The sequence below is a fragment of the Stegodyphus dumicola genome, chromosome 7 (genome assembly GCF_044657685.1).
Source record: "Stegodyphus dumicola isolate Sdum_Otavi_A_Nest chromosome 7, ASM4465768v1".
Lineage (NCBI taxonomy): Eukaryota > Metazoa > Arthropoda > Arachnida > Araneae > Eresidae > Stegodyphus > Stegodyphus dumicola.
This window is the reverse complement of record NC_140774.1, coordinates 43186291-43200242: the sequence shown is the minus strand read 5'-3', so window position 1 is coordinate 43200242 and position 13952 is coordinate 43186291. Positions and strand designations below refer to the sequence as shown.

General features: G+C 30.5%; 1 protein-coding gene across 12 annotated transcripts in view; it reads right to left on the bottom strand.

Annotated features, from left to right (window-relative positions):
* The window catches only part of LOC118198227 (nuclear factor 1 X-type-like), a 196741-nt gene that overhangs the window by 14707 nt on the left and 168082 nt on the right, over nucleotides 1–13952 (bottom strand). For all 12 annotated transcript variants that reach the window (XM_085820130.1, XM_085820131.1, XM_085820132.1 and 9 more), the window contains 3 exons: nucleotides 6988–7158; nucleotides 4606–4730; nucleotides 1956–2208 (listed from right to left, as the gene is read on the bottom strand). In XM_085820130.1, the coding sequence (XP_085676256.1) occupies nucleotides 1956–2208; nucleotides 4606–4730; nucleotides 6988–7158 (549 nt within the window). The remainder of the gene's footprint in view (nucleotides 1–1955; nucleotides 2209–4605; nucleotides 4731–6987; nucleotides 7159–13952) is intronic.

Genomic DNA, 13952 nt, shown 5'->3' with positions numbered 1-13952 from the left:
TACTAGTGAAACTATTAGTTTTATGACAGTAATGGCCAAAAAAAAATTATATTTACAGAACTAAATAATCCATAAACAGTTACAACAGAAATGTATGTTACTGTTATAATTTGTGCTGAAAATTTGAGAAACTTTTTGCAGATAAATGGACAAATAGGAGTAATGATATGAATATGTCTTGAGAATGTAAAACCATTTAGCCATATTCATTAACAAATATATAACATTACATGTTATCATTCTGTTTTATAACTAGCTAATTTCATTTAAAACAGTATAGGTAAAAATTATTGGATTATTAAAAAGATAATGGTTTATGATATGCATCAGACTTGAAAAATAAGCAGTTTTAATAAGAAATGGGTGATATCATAGCCTATGCATCAAGAAAAGACATTAATTTTAATAAAAATATATACTGACAACTTGTATACCTCTTTCATAAAAATAATAATATTATTTTCTGCAAAGGGATAATATATAGTGTCATCTTGTTGCTAGGATAATACTGATATTAAAATATCTACAAAAATTAATGATTTCCTAACAAAATTAACTTATTTATTCAAACTGATGCATAATCAGTTATACAATTTTAATAGAAAACATGAAACTTAAAAAATAACCACATTTCCTGAGTTAACTCATATAAGAGGAGAAAATTATGCTAAGAATTTAATTTCATTAACAGAGGATATGATTACAGTAAGAATGTAACAAATGAAAAATATTCATGAATTAATTACTGGTAACAATCACACTATTATTTACTTAAAAGAAACAACATTCCAATAAGAATGCACAGTAATATTAAAATTACAGTACCTAATATGATATCTTTCTTTCTACTTCCCAATATCCTGAACATCACCCTCTGCTATTGTTGTTCACTGCTTCTCCCTAGACCTCAAATCATTTAATGCTGCTGGAACTGCTATCTTTATCGTCTGCTGCAATTTACAAGTTATCATCCTTGTCACCATTGTTATCATGTCTGCCTTTCTACAAGCAATGATCTTCTGAACTATCATGAGTATTAGATTGTGACAGTCCCAAGGCAAGAGGCTTACTAGTATGCTTTTGGTCTTTTGCTGCTGCTTGTTTGTGTCGTCGTCTGTTAGCACTGAGAGGATATGCGAGGTATGAGTTCCAGGTGTCCTTAGGAAGTAATTGTTGTCTGGTCTTGATCTTAGGTTTGATTCGTGCGTGTAACATACCATACTGCAAACGCAAAAGAGGTTTTGCGCAACAATTTTCAATAATTTGCAAACATTTTAAGTGGCTCTCACGATCCCCATTTTCTTGAAGCTCTTCATTATTCATATTTCTTATGCTTCATCAATCAGAGCCGATGCACCCAAATCCCCCAGTTAGAAAGATGAAAACAACCACTTATGTGAACAAATCAATTTTAAAATTAAGGGAAGCTCACTTTCTGAACACCCTGAGAGGAGGAGAATTACTCAAAACTTGTGTACCTGTACTGTTTTCTTTCCAATATACTGGACACATTTCAAGATGGAAATCTGTGTACTTGCATTAGGATAAATACTTTCAAATGAAAATATACAATACTTGTTACATGAAGGTTAAGGAAGGAATGAATGATGATAGACTTTGAAAGCTTAGAAATATGGGACCAAGATTCTTTCTAAACCATAAAATAATTAATAATATTTTTGAATACTGAATGGATATATATATATATATGACATGGAAGCTTAAGGAATGACGATGAAAAACGGAGGAATACAGAATGATAAATGAAAATACAGACAACTAAAATTTATCCTAAACCATAATATTTGTCTTGAAAACAAATTTCAAAGCTTTATGAACAAAATGTTTTTCTGACTAAAGATTACTTAGTAACTTTTTAATTAAAAAAATATTTATTTAACCCTTTATTAACTGTTGTGCTTTTTACAAATTTTGCTGATCCAAAAAACACTTACCTTCTATTTCACCTTCTGCTTCCATTATATGAGGTGGATCAGTATCAGAATTTGTTCCAGGCATAAGCCCAGCCATCATATTGTAATCGAGGTTCTCATCTAAAGTAATAAATGGAGCACTCCATCGTGGCACAGGGGTGGTTCTGGGAGTTGAACGAGGTGTTGTTTGAGGAGAGGTAAACATACTCAAATTTGTTGGACTTATCATACCACTGATTGCACTCACTGGACTTATATTTGTGTACTGGAAAAGCTAATAGCAATAATATACCAAAAGTTAATTAAGAATAAAGAACATTTAGATTTCATTACTTTTGGTAAAAAGCATATTATCAATATTTACTGTAAAATATCTGAAAATAAAAAGACTATATGAAATTGTAACAAATTCATACAAAATATCAATGAAGTTACTTTTAAATAACTAAGATGTTCTCCCTCTTTCTCTCTCTCTATATAATTTGTGACTAGGATTTATAAATTAAATAGACTTAATTTAGTTCATATGTAAAATTAATTTAGATTAATACAATAAATTAATATCTCACTTATGAAACTTTAAATTTCAAATTCATCTTTTGAAAATAAAAACAAATTTATTTAATAAATTTGTAAAATTTTAAAAAAGGGGGAAAGGAAGAAAGCAGTTGAAAACTGTTGAAATTCTTTCATCTAATGCAAAAGATGTCATTCTGCAGTATACTGTTTCATAAACTCCAACCTATAGCAGTCAGTGCACAAATTACATTTTTACAGCTTTAAAAATGTGCACAAAAAGGCATTTTTTAAAAATACCAGTTCGTATTTAACTTAAATTTCATAAATAAAAAAACTGAAATATCAAAAATAGTTCTTGTAAATTATATACATATTTAATTAGATTTTATTACTAAAGCAGAAACATGACTAATTTCCTAATATTTTTAAATGAACATTTTAAATCACAAATAATTATATGAAAAGGAAATGAGGACCCATAAACCATATATCTTTCTCAGGACTCTCAACTAACCATGTGATACATGATGTCATGATCATTTTGTCAATTACTGAATAAGTTGTTTCAGTTTTGCATATCTTTTTCTATATTTTACAAAGCTTATAGTTTTCAAGGAATTTCCATAGCAAATATGGAAAATCCATACAAGCTGGAGTCTAGGCTGTTTCCACGTCAATACCATCTCGAACGTAGAATTATACTTTAATTAAAATTAAATAATTATACTTTAAAAAATCTAGCTTACGAACAAACTGGTTAACAAAAATAAAAGATCTAGAATTTGATATAGCAAAGTTTCTTAATGAGGCTTAATTTATTTATTTAAAGATCTTTGTGTCTTAACAGATAAAGTAATATATATTTAGTTTATAACTGTGTAATTTTTTTAATGTGTGTATGTGTGTGAAGATAAGAATTAGGAAGAAAACTTAAAGTTAATTACTATGTTACCATTTTGTTCACTTAAAAGGTTAATTTGATACAGCATCATCACATATTTGCTCCCAAATTAACCAAATTCACAAAATTTTCAAAACTATTTTAAATTTTAGGCAAACAGACATAGCAAATTGCTGGGTTGCTTTAATTATCTTCAAAGGGTGCATTTATTAATACATTACTATATTCAGAAAAACTCTTCATTCTGGAAAATTAATTTAAATATCACTCCGTGAAATTTTTTTTTTCTCTCCTTACAGTTTTGTATCATAGAATAAAATTTAGTGAGCAAGCTTTAAGTCAAAGCTTGCCAGTCAAATGAACCAAGTCCTACTCTATATAACAGTATGCTTAACAGTCTCACTTCTACAAAATTTAAATTAAACATTTTGAACAGGTTGCATCAGCCATATCATAGTGATCATGAAAGATGACCAACGATGGAAAATCTTAGTACAGTAGCATTTATCCTTTATCTTTAACATACTAAGATTATCAAATGATTAAAAAAAATTAAGTTTTATTATATCTTTCTTAATATTTACTACGATCTTTTGTAATTAGTCAATATAACTTCTATCTTACTGGGGTGATGCAGTTTGCTCAGAATTTTTATTGTCAGCTGAAATGTTAGATACAGATGAAAATTAAAATTTATATAATTATCCCTCCACCAGAAAGCAGGAGTTGCTACATTTATGAGTGGTTAGAGATTTTAAGAATAAATAATTATATCAACTTGCAGATTTTAGTTCACAGCTATGTTTTGTAATTAAAAGTTTCAATTACCCTCAAAGTTTCCACTTTACTTTTTATATGTGGAATCAAAATTTGTTAAGGCAAAATTTCACCCTAAGTAATGAGAACTGAGCCTTGAATTAGCAATTTTAATTAGTTCAACTTAATTCTTTCTCTCTTTTTTTATGTGAAATTAAGCTCTGTTAATGCAAAAACTCACTCTGAATAGAGAGAATCTAGTTATTAGCAACTTTAATTATAGTTCAGCTTCAAGTAATTGTTAGAAACTTCATTTTATCAGCAAAACATTTTGCTGATCAAGTATTATCTCAAAAATTAAATGCTAATTTAGCAGCTCTTAAACTAAAATTACAAATTTTAAAGAGTGTACATAAAAGAGATAGCAACTTAACTATATTAAAAAAGAGAGAGATAGAAATGCGTCCCCCCTTTTAGGTGTGAATTATCTATTACCTGGTGGGCTTGAGGATGAATATGAGAAAAATTGTTGTCGGGCCTTGGTAAGGAAGCAAAAGGGCTGCTCATGGCTCCTCGATTTCCTTGGGAACTATCGAGTCCATTGTTTCCAGCAGGAGCAACTGTAGAAACAAAAAATATTCACAGTCGTTTCCGGTTATTTTTTGATTCCATTCTTGTCTCTTTGACAAGGCTGAATGATGCTTCAGCTTTCAATACAACAAAAAATGCATGCATTTCTCTGCATAAATAAGTGTTACCTATTTTTAATATCTTGCAACCAATTTAAAATTAAGCAAAATTAATTTAGTTTGACACTAAATTAACACATACATATGGTCTACATGATCTGCAGACAATTTTTTGTGCTACAAATGCATCACTGGCAATGTTTTAAAAATTTTCCCTATTTTAAATGCTAAGAAAATTAGTTGCATTGATTATAAATAATTTTTGCTTGCATATCTTCTTTGCATCTGGTTACCAATTTTTGCTCGCAGACTTTCTACATTTGGGGAGAGGAGAACAGAATTCTTCATATTAATTAAATTATATGTGAATGAAGTCTTTTCTGTATTAATATTATATACAGTGAATTATAATGAATGGATAGAATAAATTTTACAGAAATAAACAAATTCTATGAAATAAATATATTTAGTATCCTAAAAGACAAATAAGACTAAATTATTGGAAACACTTGCATTCTATATTAATGAAAGATCAGATGACCGTCTAAAATTAAAAATTTTTTTAGATTAGTTCTAAATAGTCAGTTACCTAAAAACAGATTTTTAGCATTACATTACTTAACCAATGATTTTGCACAAGCAATATAAATACTAAATGGGAAAAAATAATAATTAAAAAAAATAATCTAATATAGATTTTTTAAGTACAATATAACAGGAGTTTATAGCACTAAGAAACATGCTGTCTAATCTTATGTCATCCCAAACAACAAATTGATAAACCATCAAATAGAAAATCTTAAAGCTTTCGTCAAGATTAAACCTAAATATACAATTATTTATTTTTACTATACATCAGATTTGTAAATATCTATGACACTTAAAATTTTATCAGTTGTTTGCAGTGACCTGTCTAGAATATTGCTAGGCCAATATTGTGTTAGAATATGCTGATAACTTATGAATCATTTAGTTAATGATTATCTAAATTTAACATTATAATATGAAAACAAATTTTAAGACAAAATTATATATTAAAAAAAAGATTTGATTAGTAATTTATAAGTTTGAAATCTATTTAATAACTCACCTACAATTTAATGCATTATTAAAATTAGAAAATTACCTATGCTATTGAGAGCTGAGTCAGCAGATTATGAACACTTTGCATCAGGTTTGGTTTGGTTTATTGAGATTACAGGAAAACAAACTAGGGCTATCTGCCTAAGGGGAGGGATGCCTTCATGGAGGATTCTGTATGGGAAACTGACTCGTATACATGTTACACATGGGGAAAGCCATGAAAACACCATGCAGTCAGCCTGTTCATAGGATTCAAACCTCGGACCCACTTTACCACTCGGCCGCTGGTGGGCCACAGATATAGTAGAATATTTATAAAGTCACTGAAATAAATTATTTGCATATGCAGAACAGCTTAGGATAATTACTTGACACAATAAAAACACCAACTGGAAAGATTATCTAGAACAGCCATTCCTTTATAATCTTCTGGAATTTTTTCTACAGACCTATGTACAGAACAGAATTACAGGGGTAATCAAGGATCTGTGAAGGATCTACAAGCCCATATAGGGCAATGAATACGAGAAAATTCCATGTGTAATATTACAAGGCATTGCATCCAACACAATACACAATACATTCTCAACACAGCAGTATGAGCAACATTTCCTACAATATAAAGACACTGAAAGATGCCAATAAATATTGTGAACTTAATGTATAAAAATGCAAGATGTGTAGCAGTGAGTCATCAGATTAACAAGATAATTTTCTAAATTCGCATCAGAAGTTATCCATCACAACACTGCATGCAAAATTTCCTGAATTGTAGGCATTATGCTGGTCTTTAAATTCGCAAAAATACCTTTATTATCCAGGCACATTTCCATTTACAAGCAACTCCAAAGGGGGGAAGGGATAAAAATGACGAAAATCCAAGTGCAAAATAAAATCAGAAAAACTTGGTAGCCATAGTTGTTTTACAATGACATGTTCGTTACTTTTATTGTGTCCAGTGAGCATTCTAAATTATCTATAAAATCATTTCGTTTCTACAAATTAACACTATATATTTTTAATTAAACACTTTTGACATATTAAAAATAAAGTTTACAGACAAAAATTATGTACCATCCAAAAATTAACGATGTAACTTCCTTACCAGATGAGGTAACCGGTGGAGATGCTAGCTGCTTCCGATTATCTCTAACGACTGAGCTAGTAACTGATGAGGTTTCAGACACAGGGGAACTATTTCTAGGACCAGACTGGCTGACATTGTTTGGTGGGCTAGGAGCAGAAGCATTAATGTCGGAAAATGCAGCAAGTTTTCCTAGAGTGAATATAACATATTAGTATAATTACCATAACAGTTTCAGCTGGTATTGCATATTAAGATTATCTAGGGCAGACAACATTTTGTGATAATTTCTGTATGTTGCATTATGCACTAGAAAAACTTTTCTTTTGTTTTGAATGATGATGATGAAAATCAGGGTACCCAAACAACAGTAAATATGTATTCTGCAACTTTAGACACACAAGGGGGATAAAAAAGGGCATTTCTCTTCCTTTAGTAGTAAAACTGGTATAAAAATTATTCTACATACTTTGTTGCTCCAAATAATTTATGAAATAATTTCTTTCATATATAATATAAAAATTTTTATAACATAGGTACATTCATTTAATAAAAGAAATATGGTGCTAGAGTAAATAGCAGTACTGAAATTTGTACACTAGATAGCTTTGGGCACTGGTTTCCTCTACTGAAAATCAGGCAACAGTAACTGGACTAAAAAGACCAGGACATGCTATAATTTGTAGATGTAGTTTATGCTTACAGTATGAAATAGTCTTGTACTATTCTGCCCTCCATCAATGGAAGATATTTGTTGATTAATCATTCATCATGAACTATCGATAATTTAGTCATTTTATCATCTAAAATATTCTCCAACATGCACCACAGGGTGAGACCTAAACCTTGGCTGTCAGATTAGCAATCAGCCTCTGCTGGCCAGCACACAATCTAGTGTGGCACTGGTCCCAGAGTTTAAAGCATGATTTTAGCTTTATGCCATATTATATCCATTCTTGTGTAGTATAAATGAGTTGTAGAACAAGAAGATTCATGATCAAAACACAGTCATTAATTATTCTCTGCAAGTTTCTATGGATGATAACAGTTGGCTCACGTAATGTGATACTTTCCACTAAGAATAAAAAATGCCTGAAACTGAATATCAGGGAGTACCAGTACCATAGATATGAAATGCTAAGGCAGTTTAGTTTAGTGCCCCTTTAGGAAGCTACTGCAACCAGCTTTGCAAGATGGAGTCCAAATTTAGTATTATGATGTATTCCAACTCTTAAGGGGGGGGGTCATTGCTTTAAAGAAAGCTTGAGCTCAATTTGCCAATGATAGCCACACATCTCAAGAGACTTCTTTAAAAGATGGGGATCAATATTTATTGCAATGTTCAAGACATCAACCTGACACCTTTTTGTGAGGATCGGTTAAAAACACTCACAAAAACACCTGAATTCATGTATAGCATACTCCTAGGAGATTTGCAAACCACTGGATTTTAACTTCAATTACCAAAATTGCACCATAAAACAAAACAAACAAACAAAAATTAAATAAATAAATAAATAAAAAATAATAAATAAATAAATAAATAAAAAATTAAGACATAGTTTGAGGTGGAACATCAGTAGGACATCTGCTGTGCTAGGAAGGAATTCCTGCTGAAGTGCTATGCTAAAGAATTTTTGCATTTCTGTATCAAACTTGTTGCTAGTAAAATATAACAATTTCAGAATACACAAAAGGCACTAAAATGTTTTGCAATACCAGGTAATTACAAGTTAGCATGTGTTCTGAGATGTCCTAACCTGCAGTGTAGATGCTCTAGTTACTGCTTTGGTGTCATTTGCTTTGTATGTTAGTGAAAAAGAGATAACGATGTTGACATGGTAAAAAACTGAATAATATATACTTTTGTGTCATAATTTTGCATGGCTAAGTGTTGATCAGTGTTTAAAGAAAAGACATAAAAAAATTAAAACATTATGGCTCTAATATGTTGAAGTAATATTATTAAACCATTTTTTCTCTTCTCATCAGTTTTAAAATTAATTCGGATAATGAAAATACAGCCTTTTGTTTGGATAGTTTGTATAAATTCACAATTAAATTAATAGAGACTTAATATACATAAAAAATGTATATAAGTATAAGAAATTTATACAATATCATGACAAAGTGACTTCTGTATGCAGTGACAATGAAAACTTCTGTATGCAGTAGAAAAGTGTTAATTTGAGTAATTTTCACCAAAAATTCATATATAAACATCTTAATACCATATATATTTGAAGACATGAATTTAAAAAATTAGGAGCATACTTAGCAATAGCCACTTACTAATTTACTTTGTTACAACATTTGCCTTAATAATAACTTAGTAAAATCCTAAGTTGTTACCAAGACAAATTTCATTTTCTCATGTTTTTTTACAGAACTGGGAAAATTATGGATCGAATTATTGTTATCGAGACAAATTTCATTTTCTCCTGTTTTTTATGGAACTGGGGAAATATTCTCCTGTTTTTTTATGGAACCGGAGGGTTTCATAATTTGCTTGGTTCATCAATTCACTTCAATTTTTTTTCTAACTGGTGTTCAGTTTTTTTAATTTCATGGCATTATCTTTTTTTTTTTTTTTTTTTTTGTTGGATAAAGGTTGCGAGCACCATTTTTATCAGTTTTGTTATTTCCTAACACTTTTCTTTCTGCACAATTGAGGATTTAAAAAAAAAAAAAAAAAAAATTACAGATCATTTACCAAGTAGCAACACTTTGTAATTGTAGAAATTCATTACAATGCACTATACACATACAATGCATAAGCCTTATGCAATCTTTTAACGTGTTTATGACCAACGGCCAGTAGGCATGATGCAACGATTTTACCTTTACCAACCCAGTGCCGCTTCTACACGAAGAGCTCCGATCAATCTCTTCAGCCCAGAACTGCATACGTGTAACTGGAAAGCGGAATGATTTATTTGAAATTTTAAATGGCCAATAAATGGTGCTAAATGGTAATGGTTTTCATATCGATTGAGTAATACGGCATTTGACCTTCACATACAGGCAAAAGTTTCTCTTCTGCGTTTCTGGATTTGATAGATTTATTGGTGTAAACAAACCACAAATCACGGCTCTTTATAAATACACGTGATAAAAAGGGCACTGGCGCATTTATTATTAAAAATTTCATTTTTGTTCTTTGCTTTTTTTCATTATTAAAATGTGGAAAGTGCATCGCTCATTGTTTTCGTTTAAGTTATTTGCTATTTTTGTTAGGAGAATGTGGTAAAGTGTATGTAGCTGACTATAGTAGATGTAACGTCGCTGGATTTCTGTGATGGAAAAACTAAGACCAATTGTCCTTTTTTATATTTATTTTAAAACTTAATATAGGCTTTCTTGGTTACTTAAAAGGCAACATTACAGCATTATTACAGAAAGGGAAAAACATCAGCTTTTCCAATGCATATTGTGTCTTACCCACTCAGCATTTCTCAGAAAAAAGCCATCTTTGTCTTATGTGTCGATCCTTGTTTTGAATTACTCCATACACAGCAGAATTTTTAAATTGGAATTTAATAACCTAAAGATAGTTATTGTTTAATTTTATTTTTTTACAATTTCGTATTTGTAATTTCGTTTTCAAGTGTAGAGTTTTTGTTTTCATGTGTTTACAACTTCATTTTGCATGTATTTGTAATTTCTATTAATGTGGTATTCTTTATATTAATACATATTAAGAATTAGTATATTAAATACGTAACTTCTAATACTGAAGTCATTATATTAAAATGCTGATTTTATATGATTTCTTTTTTTTTGGTAAAATTAAGCTTAACTGCTGAAAATGCATGGGCCACTGGTGGTGTTCCATTTCACGGGAGGGGAGGGGTATCATGTGACCGCACTTTGTTCTCCATGTGCTGGACCTGAAGGGGTTAAATCTAACAATAAACAATTAAATGCACCCTGCAGTTAATACCATGAATATGTGGTTTCAGCAAAACAGGGTTACCTGCCGCGCATCCTGCAGCAGAACACTTGCCTGACATCCTGCACAACGCTGCTTCATGAAAATTTCCCTGGCACACAAAATCTCATTTAGTGACAGTGATCAAGAATGGCCTACAATGTCTTGTGACCTTGCACTTGCTACTTCTTTTTATGCATATTTATCAACTGAAAAACTTAAGTGAAAAACCCACAAACAGTTTCCAAACTAAAGAGAGAACTTCAACAGGTCACTGAGAAATTCAATAGAAACATCTGTGAATGGATTATCGTCTAATTGATAGATTGATAAACTGCCACCAAAGACAGTGGGGATGGATATATACTACGAAAAAAAAAAGTGGGGACAGTTCTATATCTTCCGTTATATTGGGCCGAATGACAAAATTCAAATTGCATTTTTCATGTCTCAAAAGCACGACTTAGGATATACAGTCAAAAGTCGTTAATTCAGACACCCATAATCCGGACCTCAAAGCTAAAAACTTTCTGCGCATGCACGCATAGGCGTTTTACGCGTGTGTGTAAGACCTTTACGACTGCGCATATGCGTGTGCGCAAGTGCAGAATACGTTTTCGCGTGCGCGTTTTATGTATAACGGATGGTATAAGCTAAAATTATCTAATTATCTATTTCAGTTAATGTTGATGATTGTGTTGTTCCTTAATCTTCGAATTGGCTTATTATTTTTTGCAGACTGTAAGAGCAATTTTATAAAAGTAAAGGATCTACAAAACAAAAGTATGTTTCGATGTCCATCAAACAAAAAGTGGAATTGCTGCAAAAAATGGATAAAGACATGAAGAAGGTGACAGAGAGGTTAGTGAAAATGAAAAAATTTCAATTGACAAGTTAGTCGGTATTCTCGGCAAAGCAATTACGGGACTTGAACAGCCGAACTTTGTAACTGAACAAGGAATTATGTCTGTTTATTGAATTAAAGAGAAAGTATTATCACATAAATAGACGCAACTTAAACAACTTACATTGAAAGAAATGTTTAATAAAGTAAACAAATAAATATTAAGCTTTTTTTTTTGTAAATTTTGACACCCTTTAGATCAAAATTGTTCTTTATTTCATAAATTATGGTTTCAAATTTTTAATTTTAGAATTTCTGCATGCCATCTTACGAGATTTAAACTGATGATCTATAATCCGGAATCGCCGAAGTCCCGACGAGTCCGGATTAACGACTTTTGACTGTATATTACATTTATATGTAGCTCTATTCTAACATAGGTATTTTGATACAAAATCGTACTTTTTCTGCAATAACATAGCAATTTTTTTCCACATTTTGATTCTGCGACTCAAATTATGCGAAAATATGAAATTTTGTAAAATTTGGTGCGAAATTTATGGAGAAATTCACAAGTTTATGTTTGTGCTTTTTTTCAGGTTATGTCAAGAATAGTTTAGTTGGCGAACTTCTTAATACATGGCAACCTATTTTCATTTCCATTTTTACATCGTACGTGAGCGGGGAAAAAGTCAATATCGTTCCTTTTTTCAAATAATTTTCTTTATATTATATTTTTAATTATAATTATTATTTTAAGTAATTTTTTCTTTTTCAAATTTCATTTTAAATGTTTAAGTTGCATGCTTTCTTTCGAATAACTGTTTTAAAAATTTCTGTTTACCATTCAAACTGCGTAGTTTAAATAAAAGGTGCATCGTTTATTTTTTTCAAACAGTTTTCTTTATAAATTTTTTGTCATAGTTATTATTTTACGTAATTTTTTAATTTTTAGACTTTTATTTTAATTGTTTGTGTTGCATTGTTTTTTCAGATAATTGTTTTAAAATTTTCTTTTTATTCATTCGAACTGAGCATTTTAAATATATTTAGTAACATAAATTTTATTTGATTGCGTTTCTTTCGGAAGAATACTTTGTGACCCAGACTACAATGCATTTGAAAACTGCATGCATTAAAAAAGAAAATACAGTAAAGCACAGTTAACACGCCTTTCAGTGTTCCGTTCAGAAAAGATATATAAATAAGAGAGATGTATAACTGACATTTTAACCTGGGATAACTTGCATACATTGCTTTAAAGAGTTTTATCATTGTGCTCATTGCTTTACACAATTTTATCATCCTACCTTTAGTTTCTTAAAATGTTATTCATATTTTAGTCAAATATTTTATTTTCGAAATCGCAAGAATCAAATATCATAAGATTTAAAAGTTTAAAATTTAAAAAAAATACTAACTTTTATGCAAAAATTTATTTTTTCTTCTTAATGGCTTGCTCTTTTTCTTCAGGCAAGTACATTAAAAAGCAAGTATATTAAAAAGCATTCGACTATTCTAAACATCTTGGTATTTCTGACATTCATTTTAAATAAATTTATCACCTTCCATTCCATAAAGACCCAGCAACGGCCGAGCAGTAAAGTCACTGAACACTGGTAGTTCGCTCAGGGGTTTGAATCCCTGTGAACAGGCTGGTTTTATGGGCATTTTCGTGTTTTTCCTCATGTGTAATGTGTATGCCAGCTAGTTTCTCTAAAAAGGTTCTTCGAAGGTATCTTCCTTTTAGGTAGAGTTAAAGTTACTGCTTTCCCGTAACTTAACAATCCAATTCAACCCACTTCATCAGTATTTAGTAAGAGCCTTTATCAGTCTTTAGAGGCTAAGCATTTTGAAGGCATGAGATGAAAGGAAAGACTGGTTTCATCAAGAGGGAAAACGTCTTTAGATGACATTCACATACATAACTAGATAAATTCTTGAATCTTCAAATAATTCAACGGAAAAATCATGGGATGCTCCTTTTATGATTCGATATGATGTTCTATGAAGTAATTTAAATTTATACAACCATATAGTCGAAAATCAGTCACTCTTCACTTTAATCTGCAATGATATCGTTTTTGTCTTTTCCGTTAGCACAAACTCAATTGCTGCTATTTGTTGGTGCACACGTCCAAGTGTTTTCTCTTTGAACACCCAACTTCCTTGAAGTAGACTACCCTTCAAATTTTTGCTTCCCCTCCTAAT